This window comes from Platalea leucorodia (assembly GCF_965183815.1).
Source record: "Platalea leucorodia genome assembly, chromosome: 22".
Taxonomy (NCBI): Eukaryota; Metazoa; Chordata; class Aves; order Pelecaniformes; family Threskiornithidae; genus Platalea; species Platalea leucorodia.
The window spans coordinates 7,504,573-7,529,548 of NC_138844.1; the positions used below are offsets into that span (position 1 = coordinate 7,504,573).

The 24,976-nt window shown below is 56.6% G+C and overlaps 1 protein-coding gene across 1 annotated transcript; it reads right to left on the reverse strand.

Annotated features, from left to right (window-relative positions):
* Nucleotides 1–4,119: 4,119 nt before the first annotated feature.
* Nucleotides 4,120–21,531, reverse strand: ACE (angiotensin I converting enzyme; the record flags this gene model as incomplete). The annotated part of the gene is made up of 25 exons (XM_082331639.1): nucleotides 4,120–4,671; nucleotides 4,950–5,137; nucleotides 5,724–5,846; nucleotides 6,266–6,364; nucleotides 6,570–6,714; nucleotides 6,954–7,177; nucleotides 7,578–7,750; nucleotides 8,044–8,141; nucleotides 8,486–8,677; nucleotides 8,900–9,043; nucleotides 9,247–9,334; nucleotides 9,747–9,905; nucleotides 10,208–10,344; nucleotides 10,892–11,103; nucleotides 11,569–11,691; nucleotides 11,925–12,023; nucleotides 12,329–12,473; nucleotides 13,883–14,106; nucleotides 14,401–14,573; nucleotides 15,104–15,201; nucleotides 15,361–15,552; nucleotides 15,804–15,947; nucleotides 16,193–16,280; nucleotides 17,683–17,850; nucleotides 21,322–21,531. 25 exons carry the CDS (start codon nucleotides 21,529–21,531, stop codon nucleotides 4,475–4,477), a joined length of 3,843 nt encoding a protein of 1,280 aa, XP_082187765.1. The 3' UTR covers nucleotides 4,120–4,474.
* Between the last annotated feature and the right edge of the window lie 3,445 nt (nucleotides 21,532–24,976).

Consider the following 24,976-nt stretch of genomic DNA (forward strand, 5'->3'; position numbering starts at 1 on the left):
CGGGCGACGGGGTACAGCTGTGAAATGGGGTGTGGATTTGGGATGGGAGGTGTGGGATAGAGGGGATGCGCACCCACTCGAATCCCAGCACGGCAGCGGCTGGCTGATGCTTCTCAGGAGAAATGTTTGCCAACGGAGAGACGGCATTTCTCCACATTTCTGTAATTAGAGCCACACTGCAAACATAGCCGGCAAGGGAGAGACAGGGCTCTCGCGGTCCCCAAAGCTGCTTGCAGCCACCAGGGCTGTCCCCAGACAGGCTCGAGTGTCCCGGCTGCCTGGCACAGTTCATGCCCCTGCTTTGCCCTTCACTTTTGGAAGATGCTCCAGGGATGTGACAAGGGAGGGAGGAATTGGGGCTGTAAATGGATTTTGCAGGGAGAAAGATGCTCCTTGTCCTGGCTCCCTCCTCCACCCCACCACTCCAAATCCTGATGTATTTTCCAGGCTTTCACCACTGCACTCTTTGTTTGCTAAGTATAAAATAAAACCCCACCCAAAACAAACAACAGTTAAATGTGCAGCCAAAATTAACCCTCATCAACCTGGGCTTTCCACCATGCCATCCCAGAGGAGGACCGATGGGAGACTGCAAACCTGGGCAGGACTCAGTGACATTAAATCAAGTCACGGACATTGTTTCCCGACAAGAGTCACTTCCCACTCAGAAGTGGCAGGAAAAGCCGCGGGGACTTGGCTCTGGGATGTGGCACGCTCGGTTCACGGCAGCCACACTGGCATCCTGCCCGTCCTTGTCACACAGCACGGGAAACTGAGGCACAGGGCAGGCTCATGACTCACCCACAGTCCTTGGGGCCGGGTGGATGGATGGGACGAGCAGGCGGCTGCAATAATTTACGGCGATGCTGCGGGGAAGGCCGGAGAAGAGCAGGATGCGGCCGTGGGAGGGGGGTGCTGGCAGCAGCTGCAGCGTGTCTGTTTGGCTGGAAACCCTCCTGGGCACGGGGGGAGAGGAGCCGAGTGCCAAGGGCTTGGCCACACACTCCCCCGTCCTTTGGGGCTGCAGCACTTTCGGTCTGCAGCAATTCTCTCCCCATCGCCTGCGGGGCCTCGGCAGGGATGGTGTCAGCTCGAGGGGGAGCCCCGAGCGGTAGGGATGGTCCCTACCAGCATGGGGACACAGGCAGAGCCTGCTTTGGGGGCCTGCTGCCAAGGCACCCTGAGGAAGCAGGGCGGGGGGATGCTGCCCATGCAGGGTGGGGGCTCTGTGGGGCTGAGGAGGGGGTCAGGCCAACTCACACCCCCGGGTGCATCCCCTGGTGAGGGTGGGACCCAGTTGGGTGCCCGGTGCAATGTGTCCACAGGTGAGGGTGGCACCACCTGGGTGCCTGATGCTTGATGGAGGGGACATTGGGAGGGTGGGGGTGTCATTTGGGCTGGACCTGGTCCCTGTCCCCCTCAGTAGGGAATTGTAGCTAAGCCACAGGGCTGAGGAGAGTCTGAGCTTGCTGGGGGGGGCGACTTTGGGGTGCTCCACTTGCCCCTCACCCCCAAATTCACCTTTCCCCCCCCCCCAGCCCTGCTCAAGCAGCAGGGAGGGAAGGATGGTGCCAGCCAGGGCTCGCAGGGGCTGATGCCACGGGCAGGGAGCTGGCAGGGATGGGGAGTCCCCGGTCCTTGACCGCGGCTCACCACATCCCTACAGCAGTTCTGCTGTCCCCCGGGGCCCCCCCCGCTGCTTCCCCCATCTCCCCCGCCCGGGGTGGCCCCCGCTGATGGCCCCTGGCTGCTGCCAAGCTGTGGCTGCATATTTCCAGGCGCTCCTTGTCCCCGGGGAAGGGGAATGCGAGGAACGCGGCCCGCGCACCCTGCCTGCCCCTGCCCGGCCGCCCGCCGGCTAAGAATAGACCTGGCTTGGCGGGGCCCCCGCCAGCACCGAGCGGCCGCGGGGTGTGGGGACCCCCCAGCCACCCTCCTGCAGCGGATAATGAACGTTAAAAAAATGGAAAATGGCTTTCTGCATTGCCCAAAGGGTCCCCGAGACGGCAAAAGGAACTCAGGGTGTTTCTTGCTTTAAATTTGTGTGATTTTAAAGCAAATCTCCGCTCCGGGACCCTCGTGCGCAGGCAGGGTGGTGCAGGGCAGCCCCCCCACAAGCCTGGGGTACCTGCTGCTTTCTCAGCTCCCCTTTGAGGAGTTACATGAATTGAGGGGGAATCTCCTCTTTCTTCTGCTCTTTTCTTTTTTTCTTTCCTTTTTTTTTTTTTTTTTTTTTCTCCTTAGGGAGTAATTTTGCTAAGCCTCCTAATTTCAACAGAAAGCATGATGCAGGAGCCAGAAGGCAGCAAAATCTCTCCAGATGTTATCACAACGGGGAAGGGAAATCATCCTCGTTTTAAAGGTATCTTGTAAAACATTGCTGCCGGCTTGGCAGAGCCCTCAGGGCACCAGCAGCCTTCATTGGCCTGAAAAGCTTCACCTGGGCACCCCCGCCCAGCAGCTCCATTTAAGGTCAGGGTGGGACCCTCAGCCTCCCCCTGAGCTCGGCTGGGCGCAGCCTTGCATCCAGCCCCGTTCCTGGGTGGAGCCTTGGACCTGTGCTGAAGGTAGCTTGGTGTCAAGTCCTCTCTTCTGGATGGGCTGTGGGCTTGGGTTGTCTATCTGTCTTGGAGCAGGAGGTCACAGTTTAGTGCACCCGTCACTCACCCTCGTAGCAGTGTCCATTCCAGGACAGAGTCAGCTCCTATGTGGATTCTCTGATGTTTAATTAGGGCTGAGCTTGTGTTGCAGTCCCTGAGTGAGAGTGTTCAGCGTGGCTCTTTTTTTCTTTCCTTTTCCTCCAGAAAGCAATTTTCATTAAACTTGTAGGATCTTGATGATCTTGGAAATCTCTTTTCCTTTGCTAATGGGGCAAAAAAGAGCCGGGGGGCTCAAAATTACCAGTGAGGAGCTGAGCTGGATGGAGTACACCTGCACCAGCCTGCTTTCCCAGGCTGAAAATATACTTGGCTTGAAACCCAGCTCTCACCGTGCCAGGTCTCTGCTCCATGAGCATCACACTGCTGGGAAGGGGGGAGAGGACAGTGCCCGGTGTGCCAGGATATAAACCAGATGCATCAGGATACGGCCGTGGGAAGAACATGGGGTGAGTACAGGCGTCGGGGGTGGCTGCTCCCCAGGTCGGTGGATCACGGCAGAAAGACGAGTGGTTGGGGTTTCACCTCCCTGTGGGCGTGCTGTGCTCGGAGGAGGTTTGAAAGCAAACAAAAACCACGCGTGGGTGGCAGACACCTGCCTTCTGCTCCTGTCCTGGGTGCAGCGAGCGTCTCCCGGGCCTCCATTTCCCCATGTAAGACATGACCAAGGGCAGAGGCCATCAGATGGGAGGGGGAAGGGTGGATCATTCCAGATCCCCTCATTTCCCCTGCTGCTCCAGACTGCAGCAGATCACAGCTCTTTAAGGCTGCAATAATCCCCAGCCTGGGATTAGTTTTGCACCTAATCACTGCAGAACAAATATGAAGTTTTATTTACAGAAGCAGAAGAAAGATGGGGGGTGGGGGTGTGGAAGAAAGCCTCAAGCATGGCTGATCCCAAGATAATCAGGAGCTGGAGGACGGGAGGTGATCGCTGACCCCGGAGCCCCCCTGGCTCTTACATAAACACATGTCATTCCTGTGCTGGAACCACAGCAGCCAAGAGCTCCAGCCCTGTCCCAGCTTGGGCTTGGTGACCCCCCCAACCATTTGAACAGTTCAGGCCTGGACTTTGGGGATTTCTGGCCCCGATTCAGCCCCTTCCTTAGGCACGTGCTCCATGGTGAACCCACAAGCTGTCAGCTGCGATGGGAGCTGCGGCTTAGGGGAGGATGGGGATGCTGCAAGGGGATGCTGAGCTTTCATGATGGGGATCGGGGAGGTTGGGTGCTGCAGGTGTGTTGCCCCAAAGTCAGGCTGATCCCCAGGGGTTTGTAGCTGCACTAGCTTGGGGTGGCAGCTCTCCTGCTTGAGAGCCCTGTCCCATTAAGATCGGACCCCACCCGCAAGAAGGAGCCGAGCTGCTGCTCTGGGGGTGACAAGACATGGGTTTATTTTTCATCCATGCAAGTGAACAGCCTGGCAGTGGGCAAACTGGGGGTGGGAACATGCTCCGTCCCTCCCCAAACTGCCCTCTGTCACTTGAAGTCCCTGTGTCTTTGCCCACAGGTTGGAGATGGCTGGTGGGTACCCAGGCTGGACCAGCTCCCAGCCCTGGGTGCAGGGGCAGCCCATGATGGCTCCGTGCCTGCCGGTGCCTGAATTTCTCTTCCCCTGATGCAGACGTTGACAAATAAATAGCTCTTTTCTGCTTTGGCTCTTGCATAGTGGAAAAAACCTCTGACCTGATTGGAGAGAGGAGTCCTGGGCTGTGGAAACCCATGGCTTTGTTGGCAAATATGCCCATGGCAATGCTGCCAGCCTGCCCAAATGCCCATGCTTGCACCCTGTCCATGCTTCCCCTGCTGATGGCTGCCTTATTTCAGTTCCATTTCTGAGCTGGATTTGAAGGCCTTTTTCCTGGCTAAGAAGAACTTGACGCCCAAGAAGATGGTGGTGATCAGGAAGATGAGTGCCAGGGCAAGCAGAACCCAGCTGCCCGCTGTGACTTGATTGCCAGCTAGGGACATGCCCAGGAAATCGGTCCGGCTGGGGCTGGCTTGGGCTGGAGTGGCTGGAAAATAGAGAAATAAGGGACATAGTTGGTACTGGTGGCTATGGACTGGGGTGTGTTGGGTCACTAGCTCTCCCTTTGCTGGTCTTTTGGATGCCATGTTTTCTTTAGTCTCAGCTCCATGGGAAATCAAGAAGCATCCAAATACCCTGTGGTTTTTGGGGTGGCCAAGGGGCACCAAGACAGCTCCATCTGTCCCATGTGCCCCATCCTGGCCCTGGTGAGGGCTGAGCTCTGCCCCATCATGGACCTGCTGTGTTTGGCTGAGCCCTACATACCTGTGTAAGGAGTCCAGCTGTACTCAGGCCAGCCCAGGACCTCCCCGTTCTTCTTGTTCTCCGTCACCAGCCATGTCATGAGCGGCTCAAAGTAGCTCATCAGGGCATCAGCTGACATGTTGGGCTGCCCTGTGATGAGCGCCATGGCTTCGGGCCACGGCTTGCTGAAACCCAGCTTCAGGGCCTCCCTGTGGCAGGAGAAATCAGCTCCAGTGGGTTCCCCATTGCCGTCTTGGTCACCAGCCCTTCCCTTTTCCCCAGTGCCTGGGGCTTTTGGTGTCAGCAACCCTGGGTACAGTCTATGCCCCCAGCACCGCAGGGCTGCCAGCCCAGAGCACAGGGAAGGAGGTTTTTCTTGGGGTGGGGGGTGCGGTACACGGATTAAAGCCCTTCAGTGAATCCAGCCTGATGCAGAGCAGTTTCTGGGTGAAAGGGTTAATTTTGCAGGTGCTTTTCTTGAAGCAAAGGGGTTGTTTCCCTAAGGAATAGGGGGAGGAGGAGGAGGAGGAGGGAGGGAGCCTTCCACCTGCCAGGGTCCCAGCTACCATCTAGTGGCTGCTTTTGCAATCACAGCCCTAGGACCCAGCTCAAGGTGCCCCTGCCCGGGGTTCCCCCCTGCCCGCACCCCAGGGCCAGGGACCAGAGCATCCAATGCTGGGGCAGGGAAGGGAAGGGATGGATAACCAGGAGCTGCATTGCCTCCTGTCTTGCTGGGCTGGCTTTAAGGTATTTGGGGACATAAATGTCTTGGCTCTGCCCTGCCCACACACCTACCCCAAAATCTTCCCAGCTTTCTTGGACTGGTAGATGTCACACGTGTGCAGGGGACCCGTGTGCTCAGCTGCTGCACAGAGTGCCTGGTGGAACTGGAACTGGATCACAAAGCTGACAAAGTACCTGGTGCGGTGGAGAGAGGTGAGGACATGGGAATGGACCCTACTAGTGGCTGTGCAAAGGAGGATGTGGTCCCTCTTATCCCCTGGTTGCACCCTCCCAGTCTGGAGGAGCATCACTGGCTTTGGAGCTACACCTGCATCAACTCAGTCCAACCCGCTGATGCCATTTCTCCTTTAACATGTGTTTTATGGCTGCCTGGGTGGATGAGCCCATCTTCCTTGGATAGGGAGAAATTCCCCCAAATCCAGGCTTCCTCTCTGAGGCTCTGTCAGAGTCCCTGAAGCTGCCCGGCGCCCTCAGGATGGTACCACCAAGTATCCCACCAGCCATGAAACGAGGTGCCGTCGCTGGCATCTGAACTGGAGATCCTGCTTCTGTGTCCAAGTGGTTTCCCTCCTGCCCCAGCCCTGCTTACTCACCTAATGTAGGGGACGTTGGCAGGGATGTGAAACTTTGCCCCAGGGTCAAAGTCATCTTCAGACCTTGGTGCTGGTGGGCACAAGCCCTGGTACTTCATCCTGGGCCAAAGAGGGAGAGTTAACCCAGCATGGGGAGGAGAAGGTGGGGTAAGCTGGGAGGGGACACAGTGGGGTGTGAGGACAGGGTGAGGGGTTATGTATCTCATCATGTCCCATTGCAGCCAACTGGACCACAGGGAGAAAACATGCAGCGGGATGATGACCAAGGCCCTTGCACCAAAGAGGGATCTGAATTCAAGCACACCTGAGATTCCACCACTGCTGGTTGTACTCATCCTCCTTGATCCGCCCATCAAACACCTTCCAGCGCCACTGGTCCATGAGGTACCCGAAGGGCAGGAAGGCGATTTTGTCCAGGGCGATGCTCATCAGGTAGTTAATATCACTTTCTGCCCAGGGTGTGAAGGTGTGAGTGAGGCAGTACTGTACCCACCTCTCCACCCTGTATGGGTCATTCTGACCAAGAGCAGGGTGTCCCCACCAGATCCTGTCCCCTCCATGCATGCAAAACCACCATGCATGTCCCTGACCCCTTCCACCCTGCCCATCCCATCCTGACCCTCTACATTTCCAGCTGTCCCCAGCAGTGCCCCCATCTTTGCTGTGTGGTGTTCCCCTGCCAGCTCACCTTTGTTGTCTGTGACTTGGTCCAGCAGATTGATGCTGTGAAGGTGTTTGGGGGTGGAGACGGACAAGGCCATGACATCCCCGACAGCCTCGTGGAAGCCAGGATTGGCCCCATCGCGGAATGAGATGGGCTGATCCATGTACTGCAGGAAGTACTGGACGTGGCCCATCTCGTGGTGCACCGTGATTAGGTCGTCCATGTTCACCACGGTGCATTGCTTGATCCTGGACCAGGACATGTGGGATGGGGGGAGAAGGGAGGGCAGTGCTGGAGTGAAAATCTCCAGGAACAATCACACCCCCTTGAGCTATTTTTCCCTTTGGTCTCCGTTTTCATGTGCCCCCACCCCACATCTGATGCCAGGCCAGGCTGGTCCTACTCCATTGGGTTGGTCTCTCTCTTTTCTCCTGCGTCTCCTGCTGCCCCTCCCCATTCCCTGTCCTTGTTCATTGGCTTTTCTATTCTCCATGGCAGGGCAGGGAAGGCATTGCTTGCCCTCCATCCACCACGGGGGTTCCTGCCAGCAATGCCATGTGGGTGGCCACATGCCCTTATTGTACCAAGACATTGCTATCTGCCCCAGCACCACATCAGCTGAGACCACCACTTGCTCCCCACGGGCACCTGAAGTCCTTGCGGTTGTAGAAGTCCCAGGCCGAGGCGTGACACACCACCTCCCGCCCATCTGCCGGCTTCTCGATCATGGACTTGTCCCAGAACTCTTGTGGCATGGGGATGAGGCCCAGAGAGGTAAAGAAATGGTCCGACTCTTCAAACATCTTCTTGGGTGTCCAGCCCTGGGGAGAGAGCAGACAGAGGACCTGGTGAGGGGCAATGGGGAACGCTAGGGGTGGCAAGGGCTGGGAAGGATGGGAGGCCAGGGACAGCCTTGTTCCTCCATGCAGGGGAGGTCTTTTGGGAGCAGCTGGAGCTGGATCCAGCCCTTGGCATCTCCAGCTGGGAAGAGAATACGAATGAGCCATGAAGGTTTTTGGCAGCACCAGAGCATTTGGCAACATGGGTGGTGGCAACGGCCAAAGCTTGCTGCGTCCCAAGGGGCTTCCCCAGAGCAGCCTGGAAAAGCACTGACCTGTTGTTTCATGGCCGGGGTGGCATCCACCTTGGTGGCATTCGGGAAAGGTATCACCAGGTCGAAAATGTTGGACCATGACTGGGCCCACATGTTGCCTGGGAAGCACAGGAGGATAACGCATGGCAGGAGGGACACAGGAAGAGAAGAGCAAAGGCAACCAGTTACTCCCAACTCCTGCACAGAGTGGATCACCCTGCCTGGTCCCTGCCCTGCCTGCACAAGGGTAATGCAAGCATGAGCCCGCCCGTACAGGAGAGGTCCAGTCATACTGAGTGTGTTGCCCTTCCCTGGGGCAGACTGGCTTCTGCAGACCCATCTCATGGGGCCTTGGCCCTTCAGCCAGAGCTGAACAGAGACCAGTCTCAACTCTTGGCATGACTTGGAGCAAACTATGCCTGGTGGGAGACAATTCAGCTTGAGGGCCTAGCAAAGCCCTTACCTAGCAGGTGAGCAGGGATGGGACCTTTCAGGTTTACGTGCTCTGCACCATACTTTTTGTATAGGGCTCGGCGTACGTAGGCATGCAGGTTGAGGTACAGGGGCTGTAGCTGCAGGTACAACCTCTCCAGATCTTCCTCGAAGGTGGGTGTCTCATACAAGGATCTCCAGTAGGCCCCGTTGTCTGTGTAGCCTGTGGTAAGGAAAGGGTAAAAGCTGTTAGATGCTGTCCTTCTTGGGCTGTCTTGCTGCTCAGACACTCCAGGTCCCTCCCTATCTATGAGACTGGATCTCACGGGAGTTGGTGGGACCTCCACACCCTCAAGATTTTAGCCCTGAGTTGGACAATCAGCCCAATCCTCTGCTTACAGGGTGCTGAGACCGTGGTAGGTCTCTAAGGGAGCGGGACACTGACCATTGAGCACGGCTGCCTTGTTGCTCAGTTCCACGTATCGCTTGTAGTTGTTCTTGATCTTCTTCCCAGAAGCATCCCGCCAGCCCTTCCAGGCAAAGAGGAGCTCATCATAGTCCCGTGAAGTGGCCATGATATCTGTGAGGTCTGAAGAGAGAAAAATGAAGCCAAAGTGATGCTGTTGGATGGGCTGGACTGCCGCAATGGTGCTAGACCCAACGTGCTGCTCAGGGGCCATCACAGAGAAGGTGAGAAGGCCCCTTCATGACCTTTCTCCATGTCGCTATTAAAAAATCCCTCCTTTCTGGGCCTGTTGCAGATGACTCACTGGACATCCTGCCAGATCTTACCAGGATCCAAGGGGTGACAGGTATTGTTCTCTCTGCAGACCTTGGCTACGCTGTATGTGGTTTCCATATCTGAGAGGAGGGTGTTGTACTGCAAAGAAAAATCAGATCATGTAAGATGGTTATCCTTGCTTCTGCTCTTGGAGAATGTCACAGCCCATTGAGATGTCCTCAGGTGTTTTCCTCTGGTCCCTTCGAAGGCCAAGTGTGACCCCAAATGGAGGCGAAGTGGAGTCAGTACAGGAGGGAGTAGGGCCAACAAACAATGTGCCATTGCCACCCAAGCAGCCAGGCCCTGCTGCAGCCTGGGATAGGCAACTTTTGGGTGGGAAATCCTGGAGACAAGGATCGTGGCTTTGTGTAGATGGTACCAAACTATCACCTTGTTCAAGGGCAAGAGGTGGCTGCCCAGTGGCATTTCCTAAAAGTTGGGAGAAGCCTGTGTCTCCACACAAGACAGTGGCAAGGGACGCCCCATCCTGCTCTGTCTCCTTGCAGCTCACCTCCTTCAGCTCATTCTCAGGCAGGGCTGCCCTCTCAATGACACTCAGCTTCTTGAGGATGCGTGTGACACTTTGGTCCTGGAAGTCGGAGGGGTCGAACTGCCTGGCCCTCATGCCATACTCAAGGGTGTGCTTGGACATGGCCAAGTTCTTCTCCAGCTGCAAGGGCAGGAGGGGACAGAAGAGGAGTTACTTCAAGGAGATCCCTGAGACACAGTCTATCACTAGGAACACCACCTGGCATGCCATGACTGACAACTTCCCCATGGCTGCCCTAGTAGGTACCTCATGGCATGACGAGGATTTTCATGGAAAAGGCACCTCCTGGATGAGAACCTTACCCCTTGGCTAGGGGCAGAGGATGCCCTGGTTTTCAGAACTCATCTGAAACATGCCTTGGGTACCAGCTGTCTGCTTTGGCTGTTGTCTCTCCCCGCACAGCCCCAAGGTCATTCCCATACCATGATCTCCTTGTTGTGGTCAGTGATGTTGGTGTTGTAGGCCCAGGATGCCTCAGTGTAGGCGTTCCACACTGCCTCAGCTGTGCTGTTGTACTCGGACAAGAACTCTTTAGCTTGTGCTTCATCTGCTATTTTGTCTAGAGGAGGAGATAAATGGGGGAAGAGAAGGGGAGTCAGGAGATTCTTTCTCTTTGCAAGAGCACCACCCCATGGAGAAACCATGGTTGAGCTTTTCCCAGAACTGCAGGTCCATTGAAGGATGCCACAACTTGGGAGCAGGTTGAGCCACAGAATGGGGCCAGAAGGGTCCTGTTGGGTGTGTTCCATTGGATAGGAGACGGGATAACAGGACACGCTGCATGCCCTAGACCTTCCCACTTGGGCAGAAAGGATGCAGCTGAAAACAGATGACCCGTCACACCATGACTGATGGCATTACTACAGTGGCACGGCCACAGCTTCAGACAACAGTACGTCAAGAGTTTGGCTAATGGCACCTGCTTCCTGGGAAGCAACACCCTGTGGGACTCCATGTGGAGTTGGTTATTTCTCTTTCCTGGCATGGATACCTCCCCCACCCACAGCAGAGACCTCCCTCAACACTGTCCTGCCTGGGGTTAGTGATGTCCCTTGGGAGACTGCTTCCTGCCCCTCCCCAGAGCCAGGATGGAGCTGCAGCCTTACCAATGCCTTCAGGGTAGCCTTCAGGGATAGGGGGACGCCAGTCAAACTCAGGCCAGCCCAGCACCTCATTGGTCTTGTTGTTCTGCTCCTGAAGCCACTTGGTGACAGGGCTGAAGTACTCCAGGAGAGCCCCAGCATCCATCTTATCCGTGCCAGTGAGGCTGAACAGGATTTCCTGCCATGACTTGGAAGACCCAGCTTTCAACACTTCCCTGCAGAGAAGTGGGACAGCAAGAGCCAGCATGAGGCCAGGGGATGCATGGGAGAAAAGCGGTGATGGTATCTCAGCATTGCAAGGGTTGAAGATGCTATTCCTGAGTGGGACATGAACCTAGGAACTGCCTCTGAAGCTCCCATCTGTCCTGCATTCCAGAAAGAGGACTCCCCTTCACATATGCATTTGTTAACACCCAGGGAGTCAATAGGAACCAAATGTGCTTTAGTGACCTCTTGTCTGGGTGGGAGCTCATGACAGGGACAATAGCAGCACTCTGGTGAGGACCACTCACCCCACCCTAGTGCTTCCATGTATTTTCATCCATCCATCCATCCATCCATCCACAAAGCTATTTCTCCAGCCACTTTTCCTTCCTTTCTTCTTTCCTTCCTTTGCACACCATCAGCTTCCATGCACACATTTGCCCGTGGCAATTGTCCCAACCCTCCTCTGTCCCCACCTGAGTTTGGCTCCAGCTTCTTTGGACATGTAGATGTCACAGGTATGCAGGGGACCACTGTGGTTGGCCGCCTGGCACAGCGCCTTGTGAAACTGGAACTGAAGGATGAAGCTCACAAAGTACCTGCCAAGGAAGTCCATGGAAGGTGAGCGCTGGGGACAAAGGGAAGCAGACAAGTCCTAGGGTGTGGGGGAATGCACCTGGCCACATGTCAGCTCCCCACAATCTGTGCTCCCATGTGTTGCATAGTGTTTGTGTCTCGAGCAGGAGCAACGCATCCCCATCCCTGCCCACAGAGCTGAGCACCCACTACCTCTGCTCCCCAAGCCTCTGTCCCCTCATCAGCTCTCCTCTACCTGATGTAAGGGGTGTTCCCAGGGATGTGGTACTTTGCTCCAGGGTCAAAATTGCTTTCATTCCTCGAAACTGGAGCGCAGATACCCTGGTATTTGGTTCTGCAGACAACAGAGAACAAGAGCATGAGCTGGAAAGAGGGAGGCAGATGAACCAAGGCAGGGAATGGGAAGGGGAGGCTTAAGAAATCTACACAATTAGACTGCGCTTCCATGTATTTCCTTCCATCCATCCATCCACCCACTCATCTACCCATCCATCCCACCTGCCCACCCATCTATGTATCGTTCTCCAGGATCTCCATGGCTACTTTTCCCTTTTTTCCTTCCTTCCTTCCTTCTTTGCTGTCTTCCTTGCACAGCCTCAGCTTGCAAGCCCCCGTCCACTTCTGGTGACTGTCCTCTACCTCAGATACCACCAGTCGTAGTTGTAACGGTTTGGGGGCGTGCGGCCATTGAACACATTCCAGCGCCACTGGTCAATGAGGTAGCCAAAGGGCAGGAAGGCAATCTTCTCCAAGGCCATCTTCAGCAGATAGTTGATGTTGCTCTCTGCATGAAACAGAGCCTGAACCAGGTTGGGAAGGAGTCTGGCTGAACAGCACTATGGCCACTAGACTTTTTGTGGGCAAGAGGGTGAGTAGATCTGGATGAGAAATGGGGACAGCATTTCAACATATAATTTTGCTCCCTAGAGAATGGTGTTTAGGAAACAGGAAGTTTCTGTAGATACAGCTCCTACTTGGGGCAACATGTGTCTTTTGATGGAGTAGGGACAATGGGAGTGACAAGTGCAGTGTCCCCTTGCTTTCAGCCTGGCTCTAAGTGAGAAGGTCTTTGGTGAGTGTAACTCTACTGGTTCCCTCTTCACACATTCACCCTGGGGCCTCAGGGTGAAGGGATTTTTGACCTGCAGGATGTGACAACCACTGCAAAGGCTCTCACGGTTTAGACCCAAAACCAGAGTCAACTCTAGGACAGTCACCACCATATCATGGGGAGCATAGGGGATGGTGACATCTGCTTTTCCTCATTGCGTCGAGGAAACCTGGGGAAGGAAGGTTGGGGAAGGAAGGTTGGAGAAGGACCTGCTGGAGACCTAGCTGAAGCTGTGGGGTCAGAGAGGTGTTGGCAGCACTGCCCTGAGGGACTGTTGGCTGCCATCGCTATGGTGGCACAGCTGCCAAGGGCTGGTTAGTCAGGCAGCGATGCCTTGAGGCAGGGACCATCTGCTTTGTGGTGTTTATGCAACATTGGCCCAATGCTTTTGGCTGCTGCAATGGCTTCCCCACAATGAAACGTATATAATAACAAGGCAGGAGGATCCCAGGACTGTCCCTCCTCCGCAAAGCAGCCACCTGTGTCAGGAATGTGTGAATGCTTGGTTTGCTCTGCCGCCGTCTGCTTTGACATGTCAGCTGAGAGACATTGGGCGGGGGGAGAGACTCTTGCCAAGCCGGCAGTGCCCTGCGGTGACAAGTCCTCCTCCGCTGCGCCAGCTGGCAGGCAGAAACATCACCCGCTGACTGTCCTCATGACTGTGCACGTAACTGCTCAGTGATCCTTCCACAGAGCTACACCAGGAGCTCCTGGGGTGGGTGTTTCTTGGTGAGGGAAGGGACAGTGCTGGAAAGGTCAAAGCCGATCAAGCACAAAGATGGTGCTTTCATGTTTGGGGCTCTGATGGAGAATAGAAGGGAACAGACAAGCTCTGGAGAGCATCCCTCCCACTCTTGGGGGTGAAGAGGATGGAGCCATGAAGGGTCCTACACGGACCCATGGAAACAAGAAGGGGTTGTGCATTGAACTAAGCATGGGTGAAAAGCACACATGGGGTCTTGCCTACTCTGGCTTGTGTTGCCAGACTGCAGCCCACCATGGCATGTCCCAAACCCTTCCTGGTGCCACAGGCAGTGCCTGAGGCCTCCGGGCCACCCAGATCCCCAGGATCACTGCCATACCTGCATCCTCAGTGGCACTGTTGAGGAGACCAATTTTCTTGAGGTGGCTGGGGGTGGAGACAGATAGGGACAAGACATCACCAATGGCCTCATGGAAGCCAGGGTTGGCCCCTCTGCGGAAGGAGACAGGCTGGTCCTTGTACTGCAGGTAGTACTGAACGTGGCCCATCTCATGGTGCACCGTGAACAGCTGCTCCATCGTTACCGTCGTGCACTGCTTGATCCTGCCGGGTGAAAATAGAGCATTGCCTGAGCTGAGTGAGGGACCCCAGCTGCTTGTGCACCCGCTCGATGGGAAGGACCCTCCACAGTCCCTGAGAGGGTGGCAGCACCCAATGCGGTAGGGGAAAGACCCAGTGGAGGGGAAGGCAGGGCAGCATGGTGCCCCAAGACCTTACCCCAGAAGGTGACAGGTTGGGCTGCACGGCCAGGCTGAGGGTACCCAAAATGGTGACCACCAAGGGGGATGGAGGAGGGTCTTACCCTGTAGCCCTGGTCCCCGGCATGTCCCCACACACCTGAAGTCCTTGCGGTTGTAGAAGTCCCAGGCCGAGGCGTGACACACCACCTCACGCCCGTCTGTTGGCTTCTCCAGCATGGACTTCTCCCAAAATTCGGGGGGCATCTCCAGCAACCCCAGGGAGGTGAAGAACTCCTCTGAGACCCGGAACATGTGGGTGGCGTTCCAGCCCTGGTGGGCAGCAGGCAGTGGGTTATGGCTGAGGAAGGGGCTGCCCATGCCCTGGGCATTGCCTCTGATGCTCTCACAGCACCATGGGGATGATGTGGGTCTTCAAGGGACAGGGGTCCTGCCCCTCTCACCCTGATGGGGAGCCCTGGCCCCAGAATTGGTGTGAGTATCCCTAAGAAGCACCAAGCAATGGTTGTGGTGCCCAGCATGGACAGGAGAAGGGAGCAGGGCTGGTGCCCCAGGAGTGCTTGGAGCTGTGTGATGGTGTAGACGCAGCCCCCAACCCAGGGACTGGCACCCGTCCCACTGCACTATCCTTCCTCTTTGCCCACCCACTGCCTCTTTGGTCATTGCCAGAGGGGGAGTGGTGTCATTTCTTTGTCCCTTCCCCTCCCAGACATGGCTTTTCTGCTGTCCCCTATGCAGGTATGAGAAACCACTCCCATGGGGTCAAGGTTATGGGCAAGCCTTGGCCAACACCCCCCATTTTTGTCCCCCTGGTGCCACCAGTGAGTCCCTCAGGCCATCACCTGCTGCACCATGGTGCTTGTGACATCAAGGTTGGGCTTCTCGGGGTAGGGGACCATCAGGTCATAGATGTTGTTCCACTGCTGAGCCCACATGTTGCCTGAGAAGAGAAAACAGCTGGAGCAGAGCTGGTGGTAGGTTGGGACGAAAAGAAACATGGTGATAACTGGGACCTTCCTGTCCCACTATGGCCTTGCATGTGCCCCTCTGGCCCCACCAGCACCCCTGGGCACAGGCTGGGGAGGGTGCCTCCTCTTACCCAGGAGGTGAGCAGGGATGGGACCCTTCAGGTTGATGTATTTAGGACCATAGCGGTCGTACAGCTTCCTCCGGACGAAGGCATGCAGGTTGAGGTAGAGCGGTTCCAGCTGGTTGTAGAGATGCTCCAGGTCATCCTCGAAGGAGGCTGAGTCGTACCAGGAGCGCCAGTAGCTGCCTGTGTCCTTGAATCCTGCCAGGGAGGCAGTAATGACCTCTGGCTCCAGCCCGTGGGGGCTGCCCCCCACCCAGCCCCAAGAGCTGGGACGAGGGAACAGCAGTAGGATTTTGGCCCTTTCCCCAAAGTGTTGGCACCAGAGAAATGGAAATTGGATGCCTGGCTGCATGCAGGATGGGGAGAGCAGCAGGGCACCCCATTGTCCCGGCCCCAATTCCCACCTCTGATGCCTGATCATGCCCTGCATCCCGCCATCCTGCTCATACCATCCATCTGATAGGCCTCGTTGCTCAGCTTCACGAACTCCTCGTACTTGGCGCGCAGTGGGTTGCCTGCAGCATTGTGCCACCCCTCCCAAGCATAGAGCAGCTTCCTGTAGCTGCGGGAGGTGGCCATGATGTCCGAGAGGTCTGGGACAGAGGGGACATGTAGGACATGAGAGAGGGGCAGGAGAGGGAGTCACATCCCACAGTAGCTCTGCAGAGGTACCACTGCCATCGGGCCAGACCCAAATATCCATCCTCGTCCCGGGACAACCCTGATGAACATGGGTGGGACCTGCCAACCATAGCCCACTGGGGATGTGGGGACCGGGACAAACTCATGGCCATGAGGTGCTCAGCACCCCACAGGGGCAGCGGGACAAGGACCATACCTGGCTCCAGCTCCCAGCAGGTACCGTTGGCCAGGCACACCTTGGCCGTGGAGTAGATTTTGTCCATGTTGCTCAGGATGGTGTTGTACTGCGGGGAAGGAAAAGATGTTGGAGCTGGAAGGGCATGGGAATGGCCCTTCAGGAGGGATCTACAGACTTCCCAGCTCTGGAGCGCGTGTGTGTGTGTCCAGAGGGATGTGGAGGAGGATTGGTGTGTTTACACAGTGTGTTTTGGGTGAGATGATAAGCATGTTATCACTCAGAGTTTTACACCCTTCACATGGTGGGAGTAGGGAGGCTCTTTGGGACAGGCAAACCATGCACAGCCACTTGCCTAACACCCCTCGAACGTGGCGTGAGCGGTTGTGGTGTCCCAGAGTGGGGCTATTTATAAAGCTCTTTTTGTCAGCGGGGCTGCAGCACGGCCTGTTTATCTAAGCGGGTTAAAAAAAAAATAAGAAAAGCAGGAGGAGGAGGATGATTTATTTCTGTGAACTTCAACAACAGCAAACAATAGCAACAGGAGGTTTCCTGGAACCTGCCTGGGGAGCCCATTCCCAGGGAAGGAAATTCCTCTGCTCTGTCCCCCTCTCCGCTCCCATCCCTCTGCTCTGGCCGGGCGGAGGAGACGGAGACGGGCAATGGTGGCAGCTGCAGGATGGAGCTGCCCGGGGACAGGCGAAATGTGGCAGATGTGCAGGGAGGAGACATAATGTTGTCTGTTATCTGGGAGAGGGCAGGGATGGGTTTCCTGGAAGGAACCGGGGCCGACACTTCTCTGGAAAGGATCGTATCACTGGGCTTTGCCAGGGTTTCAGTGGGGAGGGCTGTCACGGAGGCATGGGCGAGGCTGGAGGGGACAGCAGTGCCAGTGTCCCTGCGCTTGTGCGGAGGCAAGCGGCTGCCAGCCTCAGCCTTGGCAACATTTTCATGCATGGAAATCAAAATCACATTGCATTTAGGTAAACACCCCTGAAAGCTCAGGACCATGATGGGGAAGGCTCAGGATGTCCTTATGCCTCTAGTGCAGAGCTGTGTCACTTAGGCACAGCATTTGTGGCCTCGCAGGGAGGGCTTAGGAACCGGGTGGCTGCAGCAGCCTTCCTTTCCAGTGGGCTGCATCCCCAAGGAACGCTGGGGAGTGGGGGTTGAGCCAGCTGGCCCCGGGCCATAGGCACAGCGTGGCTGGTCTCCAGGTGACGCCCAAGACTGCTCTGTGTAAGCAGGAAATCTCCGGTTCTCACTGGGATAGCTCCGAGATGAGGTTAGGGCTGGATAATGGGGCCAGCAGGCACCCCACCTCCCCTGGAGATAGCACCCCATCTCCCCCCTCCATCACTGTCTTTCCTGTGCAGAGGCCAGGGAGACCCTCCAAAATGCAATGGAGGGGCAACGGGCCAGCAACAGAGTCTGGAGGCTTGGGAAAAATCCCTTTAAGGGGTTTCGCAGCACCACAGCAATGCCCAGGGCTTCACCAGCAACTCTCCTACCTGTTCTCTCTTCTCCAGGGGCAGGTTGGAGGGTCCCAGGGTCTGGATGGAGCCAATGATTCTCCTCAGCTGCAGATCACTGAAGTTACTCCAGATGCTGCCATAGAGCTCCTTGGCTTTCTTCCCCCACAGCTCCGTGAAGTTTTGCTCCTCCAGCGATGCCTCGACCTGCACGGCGAGAGGGGACATGGGGACTCAGGACCAGCCCTGGGACATGCCACCACCCAGGTGATGGTTTGGGGGCTGGGTTCAGAGCCATGAGGGTTTGTGGGAGCCAGAGGGGATGGGACACAAGGTGGCAGGCAGGGCTGTCCCCAGTCCGTGACATTCATAGATAGAGACATCAGCTTCTAGCTGACATGGCAATGTCTGAAGCCCCTGTTTGCCTGTGGCGCTCCCAGCAAACACCCGCCAAGGTGGCCTTTGAGGATGTTTTGGAGGTGGCTCCGGGGTGTCGTGGCGTGGATAGGGTGGAGATGTTGGTACAGGGGTGTCCACGCCATGCAGGCAGGGTGTCCAGGTGCTCCCGGGCTGGCTCTGGCAGCTGCCAGACCCCAGTTTCAGAAGGAACTCTGAGGTCTGTCTTCATTTTATTCCCATTCCTGATGTTTCGCACCTTTGCAGAAGCCCAAAGGAAAACTACAAAGATGCCACATTCACTTTTCTCCTTCCTATACCTCCTTGCTAGATCTATACCTTTCTCCTTTGGCTATCTGCAGCCTGTGTCCTGTAAGTGCCATATCTGGGTTTGACCTTGCAGAGGGGCACCCATTTGCATCGAGCCCCCAGTTTTGGGTCTCTCACTGTCGCCCATCTCCTGCCAGCCCTGACCTCCCTTCCCAGGGCTGTGGGACGGCAGGGAGCTGTCTGCACCGCGGGGGGTTATTTAGGCAGCTGGAGCCGTGGCCAACAGCCACAATTTTGGGATGGGGTGTAGTGCAGGAGGTTGCATCTCAGCCCAGCCGGTGTCAGCTGTATTTTCAGGAAACACTGGTCTTTTGAGAGTGTCCCGGCCCGGGCGATGCGCAGGATGGAGTGAGAAGGTGCAGAGAGCCTGTTCGCTGTCCGTGTGCCATCGTGGCATGATTTATGGAGCTCATTAGCTGTTATTTGTGGCATTTTTAGCCTGGCTCCAACAAGCCTGGTTTGTTTTATTTTAATCTTCACATTCCCTTGGCTGGCAGCAGGGAGGGAAGGGAGTTACGGTGCAGCAGGCCTGGAGGCTGCCCTGGGATGGAGGCTGACACGGGGGTGGGGATGCTGAAAGTGCCGGGTGCCCCTGGCTGCCCACTGCTGGGCACCCACTGCCTCCCTCGGACATCCCAGCACCCACAGCATCACTCTGGGTACCAACCAGCCCTGATCCCCCGACATGCCAGGATGCCCCAGCCCCATGGACACCCTGCACTAGAGCAAGATGCTCTTGCATCGCCCCACTAAACGGGTGATATCTTTACCCCTTCCCAGACCCCCCTGCAGAACCGGGGGAGCTGTAGGAAGCAAAGTACAGCTGTGTTTCATCTTCTCCTTGAACAGGCGCCTGTGTTTGGTCAGGCGAATCGTACCCTAAACTCTCCTGACAGCTCCGGCGGAGCGAGGCGAGGCCGGCGGCGCTACCCGAGACCCCCTTGCCACAGCCGTACTCACCAGCCCTGGTCCTTTGCCACCACAGCTGGGAGCCCTCTCTGTGGGGGTGCCCCTTTGTGGGGCTCAGAGGCCCCTGGATGCCCACAGCCCCCAAGTCGCCCTACCAAAGCCCCCCACACCAGTCCCTCCCTGCTCCTGGTTGCACAGTGAAGATTCGGCAGTGCAGGATTCGGCTCAGGGTGCTGGGGCTGCTCTGCCAGAGAAGTCCTGCACCCATGAGCAGCCTCGAACCCCAAACACCATCGCCTGCCTCTCACCCAGAGCCCCAGCTTGCAGAAGGTGGTACATCTCCCTCTCCTGCGGCTGAGCTCCCTGTCTGTCATTCCAGAGTCCCTCTGTCCATCCCTGCATGGCTGCATGCCCTGTCTTCAGCCTCTTGCCCCTCCATGTCGCTTTGTCCTGGGGCCACCTTTCGTGGCAGGTCCCGGAGGATCCCTCACCATGGCAGCCTGGCTCAGGTGTTATAGATGGGGGGGGGGGTTTGCCTGGCCCAGGGGTTCCCCAGATCCCCCACATTCGGTGTTTCAGGTCGTGCTGGCCAGCTGTTAACCCTTTAGTACTCAGTGCCTCCCCATCCCACGGCACACCTCCCTGCTGCCCCGTCGATGGGCTGATCTCAGGGGCCAGATCCCCTCCTCTTCCTGGGCTGGCTTGGGAGCCTTGACATGGCAGGGAGTACCTGGCTGTGATCCTTGGGCATTTATTAACACAGGAAAGAGTGAGAGCTGGCCTGGAAATGCCCCTTGAGAAAAATCCATACAAGGTGCTTTCCTGGCCCTAACCTTGGACTTGGCACAGCTGGGATGCTCCTGTTCTGCCCCAAGGTTCCCAGCTGTGCTGCAGCATCTGTCCAGGCATCGCATCAGCTCGACGAAAAAAAGGCTGAAGGCGCACCTGGGTGCTCTCGGGTGTCCTGTCAAGTTGGCAGTGGCCAGACCTGGTGGCAATCTTCCCCCCATGCAGGAAGATGTGCTTCCTTCCTGCCGCAGGGCACACCGTGCCCCTGCCCTGTGGGATCCGGAGGGGTTCGGTGCTGTATGGCGGCCCTAGGGGCATGGGAGTGATGCTAGGGTCCCTGAATACATGTAAGGGCTGCACTGACCCCCATGCACCACTAGCTATATGGGGTGGCAGGTATATCTCCAAGCTGCGTGCAGTGCCGTGGCCGTGCCCCCCACACCGGGGCAGCCAGCAGCTCCCTGGGCACAGCAAGAGCCGGGAAACCTCTGCAGCCTGCCCAGGCACCATGATTCCCCAGCCTGCGCCGAGCAGGGGCCATGCTGCAGCTCACCCAACCAAGAGAAGTCCCTGGGCTGCTCAAACTCCCTGCCCTGCTAAATCCAGCCTAAAGATATGCAAACCCCCGGCCAAACATGCACATGCCTGCAGGATGCACAGAGCATCACTCCCTGCTGGGGCTCTGCTGGGCTGATGGCAAATTCCCAGTAGCACGGAGTGTTTCCCCGAAGCCGGCTTCATCCCCACGGGCTGGGGACACAGGGACGGGGGGTGGCAGCCTCGGTCCTGATGCCTCCCTCTTGCTTGTGCAAGCTTTGGGTGTCTGCCCCAAACCAAAAGCCCCCGGCCCTGGGACATGGCAGAGCTCTGGCATGGCACAGTGCTGGGAGGTGGTGGCACCAGGCAGGGATGGGGACAGGGACACTTGACACCTGACCCCGGTCTGGGAAGGGGGGGAAGGAAAGTGGAAGGTGCTGGGAGGAAGGAACCACCTCTAAAAATAACCTGGACTCTGCTCTGGAACCAAGGCTGTCACTCCAGGGCAGAGCCTCTCCAGGGATCAATTTGGGGCAAAAACCTGAGGTTCCCGGACTACAAGTCCCAGCCCTGGTTTGCCATCCTGGGGTGCCGAGACAAGAGCCTGCAGGGAGGAAGGGGACCATGCCAACTGTCCCCACCATGCCCCAGCCTCTCCCCCAGTCCCCAGTGCTGGGGACGCCCCCACGGTGGCATCGCCCCTGTCCCGCCACCCACCTGCAGAGCAGCGTTTTCGGCTGTCAGGTTGGTGTAGTAATCCCAGCTGGCTGAGACGCTGTTGAAGAGGACGAGCTCGGCCGTGCTGTTGTAGGCGCTGGCGAAGAGGGCGGCCCCTTCCTCGGTGGGGTCAAACACGGGGGGCTCGAGGCCGGGCTGAAGGGCACTCGCCAGGCTCAGCCCCAGCAGCAGTCCCAGCGCTGGGGACATCGTGGCGGGAGCAGTGCACGGAGCTGGGGGGGGGCCCCGTTCGGTGCCTTGCAAGACAGCTTTGCCTCTCCTGCCGGCTGCTTATAAGCGAGCAGCCTTTGCGCAAACCCTGCCCACTGAGCCTGCCTCCCCTCACAGATAAGACCGGAGCATTTTGCTCTCCCTTCAGCAGCTCCCAGGCTTGCGGGATGGAGTGGTGAGCAAGTGCTGCCTTGGAGTGCAAAGTCACTTTGGCGCCTGGCCGCACCGGGAGGGAAGGGGAAGGGGCTGGGACAGCAGAGAGGGAAGGAGATAGAGAAGAATCAAGGGAAAGGCGGAAAAAAGAGAAAGGAGGAGAAAGGCTGGGGTGGATGGGGTGGGTGGGCGGCAGCTCCATCCTTGCAGCGTCCCGGTCCCCTCCTGGCTTGGTGCAGGGGGAGCCAGCTCAACCAGACCACGGTGCTTGCAGGACATCCCCTCAGCAGCGCCCCGGCCACCTGCCGTGGGGCACAAGGGTGAGCGCGACGCAGAAAGCACTCACTTGGGGGGCAGCCAAGGTCCATCTCCCGTTGCCTCTTACCAAAGCAACGCCTTCCCAGCATAACCTCATTTTTCAGAGAAACAGAGTATTTCTGCTGGCTGTGAAGGAAATCCCATCACATCACACCAGGTGTTTTGGACTTGGAGGAATTAGGCTGATGACAAATGAGTAACAAAAAGTTCCGTCAAAATGAAAACCAGACCTGTGTCAATGGGCTTGATAGTTTCTTTTTTTTTTTTTTTTTCTTTTTAATTAACTAAATCCCTTACCCCCAGGGCCTGGCCCCAGCCAGTGTCAGGGCCACCACCCCATAGGGATACAGCGGACACCTGCCACAGAGGGGAGAGCATTTTTTGGGGGGACAGAGGGAAACTCCTTGACTTGTTGGCCCCACTGGGCACTGCAGAGCAGCTGGGCACCACTACAGCCCCTCAGCATGAATCCACGGGGTGACCCCATGGAGACAGCACGGCTCCTCGACAAGGGACAAGTCCTCCTGCCAGGGCTGGGAACCCTATGGGGTTTGCAGAGCCATTTCCAAAATAAAAAAGAAAGGGATTTAGGAGTCTGCAACCCTCTGATATCTATTAAACCTCCTTCCAAAAATCACAGCTTCCCACCCTGCCCTACCACCCACCACCTGCACTGGCTGACGTGGGCACCCAAGCAACCTTCATCCCCCCAAACCTGAGCCCATATGGATGTGCAACAGCACCGGCATTGCCTGTGAGCCTGGACATCACAGAGCCGGGGCGAAGCCAGCATCTGCCTGCAGCCCCTCTTGCCGATCCCTTTCCCACCGGCCACAGGTTTCTGGAAACTCAAGTTTACTGGGAAGTTGAAAAAAATGGTTGGTTTGGCTCCAATTTGGCTGGTTACCAAGCACCAATGAATGGAGATTTCCTGTGCCCCACCAGCCTCTGTTCCCAGCTGCGCTGGGGAGGGGTTTTCCCGGCTCTGGGGCGTTGAGGTGCGGCGTCCAGCACTGGTGGGGGTCTTGGGTGAGCGGCACAGCCAAAACAGGCTCTGCAATCCCAGCGCGGCACTAGTATCTGGAAATCTCAGCGTGGGAGGCATTTTCCAAGGTTGGTGTTTCTGATGGGTGACCCCACAGGGGAAGGGCAGCTCTCCATCATTTTGCACATGATCATCTTCCAAGGCTGGTGCAAGAGGGGCGGCTGCTGCTGCCGTGGGACTTTGTGTCGGGCAAGGGGTCCTCTCAATGGCTGCACCTCCAAGGATGCCCGCAGCTCTGTGGCATCCCATTCTATAAAGCTCCAGCTGGGATCAGGCAGAAAAACATCCTACATGCAGGAGGGTGCTGGCAGGTGAAGCGGCTGTTGGCCCAGAAAGGCAGGTGAGATGCCCATTGGTCCCTCTGTGCTGCCCTGAATCCATGCTGTGCCCCAGCACCCACCAAGGACGGGCTCAGAGACACCTGTGGAACACCCTGCAGAGCAAGGGGACCAGTCCCCCCTCTCCCCACCCCTCTCAGGGGTGCTGGGGTGGGTGATGGATGCCCATCTGCTCTCAGCGTACAGGGTACCTGGGGCTGCCAGCGCCACAGACCAGAGGGACAAGAGGTATCAAAGGATGTGAAAAATGTGTTGCCACGGTGACGGATGCTGAACCGCTCATGAGGACATGGGCTCGAGGGATGCTGGGCGAGATTTGGTGTCCCCAGTGGCTGCCCTGTGCTGGGAGGATGCTTCCCCTCAGCTTGCATTGCCATCACCAGCTGCATGGAGACGTTTTCCTCCCCTTCCCCAGAGCATGTGTGTGTGGACACGTGTGCAATGGCCGGACTGTCACTGCAGCACATCACGGGGTGCAACTGCAGTGATGCCTCACTTGCGAAGGAGCATGACTTGCTCCCAGCATTTTGGATCAGTTCCTTGGCTTGCCAGACCTGCAAAGTCTCTCTGCCCGCTGCCAGCAGTGCTGGCAGGGGCACCCACTAGTTCAGCCCCTGGCCCCAGAGTCCCCAAAATAAGGAAATAAGGAGTTTGACAGCAAATATTTCTTAGGGGAGCTGTAAGGTATCAACTGTGACAGTGGTGTGACGGGAGAGAGCGAGCAGGGGTGGTTGTGTGAAGGAGCAGGTATTTGGGGATGGCCCCAGTGCTGGCTGGGAAGATTTGGTGATTTTTCTGCATATATCCCAGCCCTATGGCCTCTGACTGGGGATGCTCAAGCCCATTTTTCCCTTCTTTTATTATCATCAACCACATTTTTGTCTTCCTCATCCCATTTCTCAAAGCATTCAAGGGTGCTTCAAACTCCTGTCTGATCCATCTCTCTGAGCAACCAAGGAGCTTCTGGAGGGGAGAGAAAGGATTCCCTCCTGATTTAAACCTCAAAAAGAGCTTTTTGTATTGGGTGTGTAGCCTTGTGTGTTTGTTACTTTTCCTGATGGCTGTGGTTTTGTGGGCACGATGATTCCTGTGCCTGTTGGTACAAATCACTGCGTGGAGAATTTTTTTCCTCCTTCTCCAGACCCTGAGCTTAAAGGCTCCTGCTTTATTTACTGATGAATTCAATCAATTATCATAGCGTATAATTCGCTAATCTGCTTTCCCAGATGCGGTGATGCTGCTGTGAGGGAGAGGGGAAAAAATCCACCTCTCCAGTCCAAATTTTTCATCTAAACAAACAGCTTTTTTCTGATCCTTTAAAAAAAAAAAAAAAAAAAAAGCAACATCCCAAGAAACTGGTTTTTTTTGCCATTTATTTCAGACCTGTGATCGCTAAAATAATTATGAACCATTAGAGTAAGTCAGTGCTGCAGCCAGTGCAGCCCCTTGATGTCACCTGGGCTTGGGGACTGGGATGGCAAGAGGGATCCAGGAGTCCTTGCTCCTGGGTCCTGCTGTCTGACTGCAAAATATCTCTGCTGAGGGTTTTAGGCAACACTGTGGGGCTGTT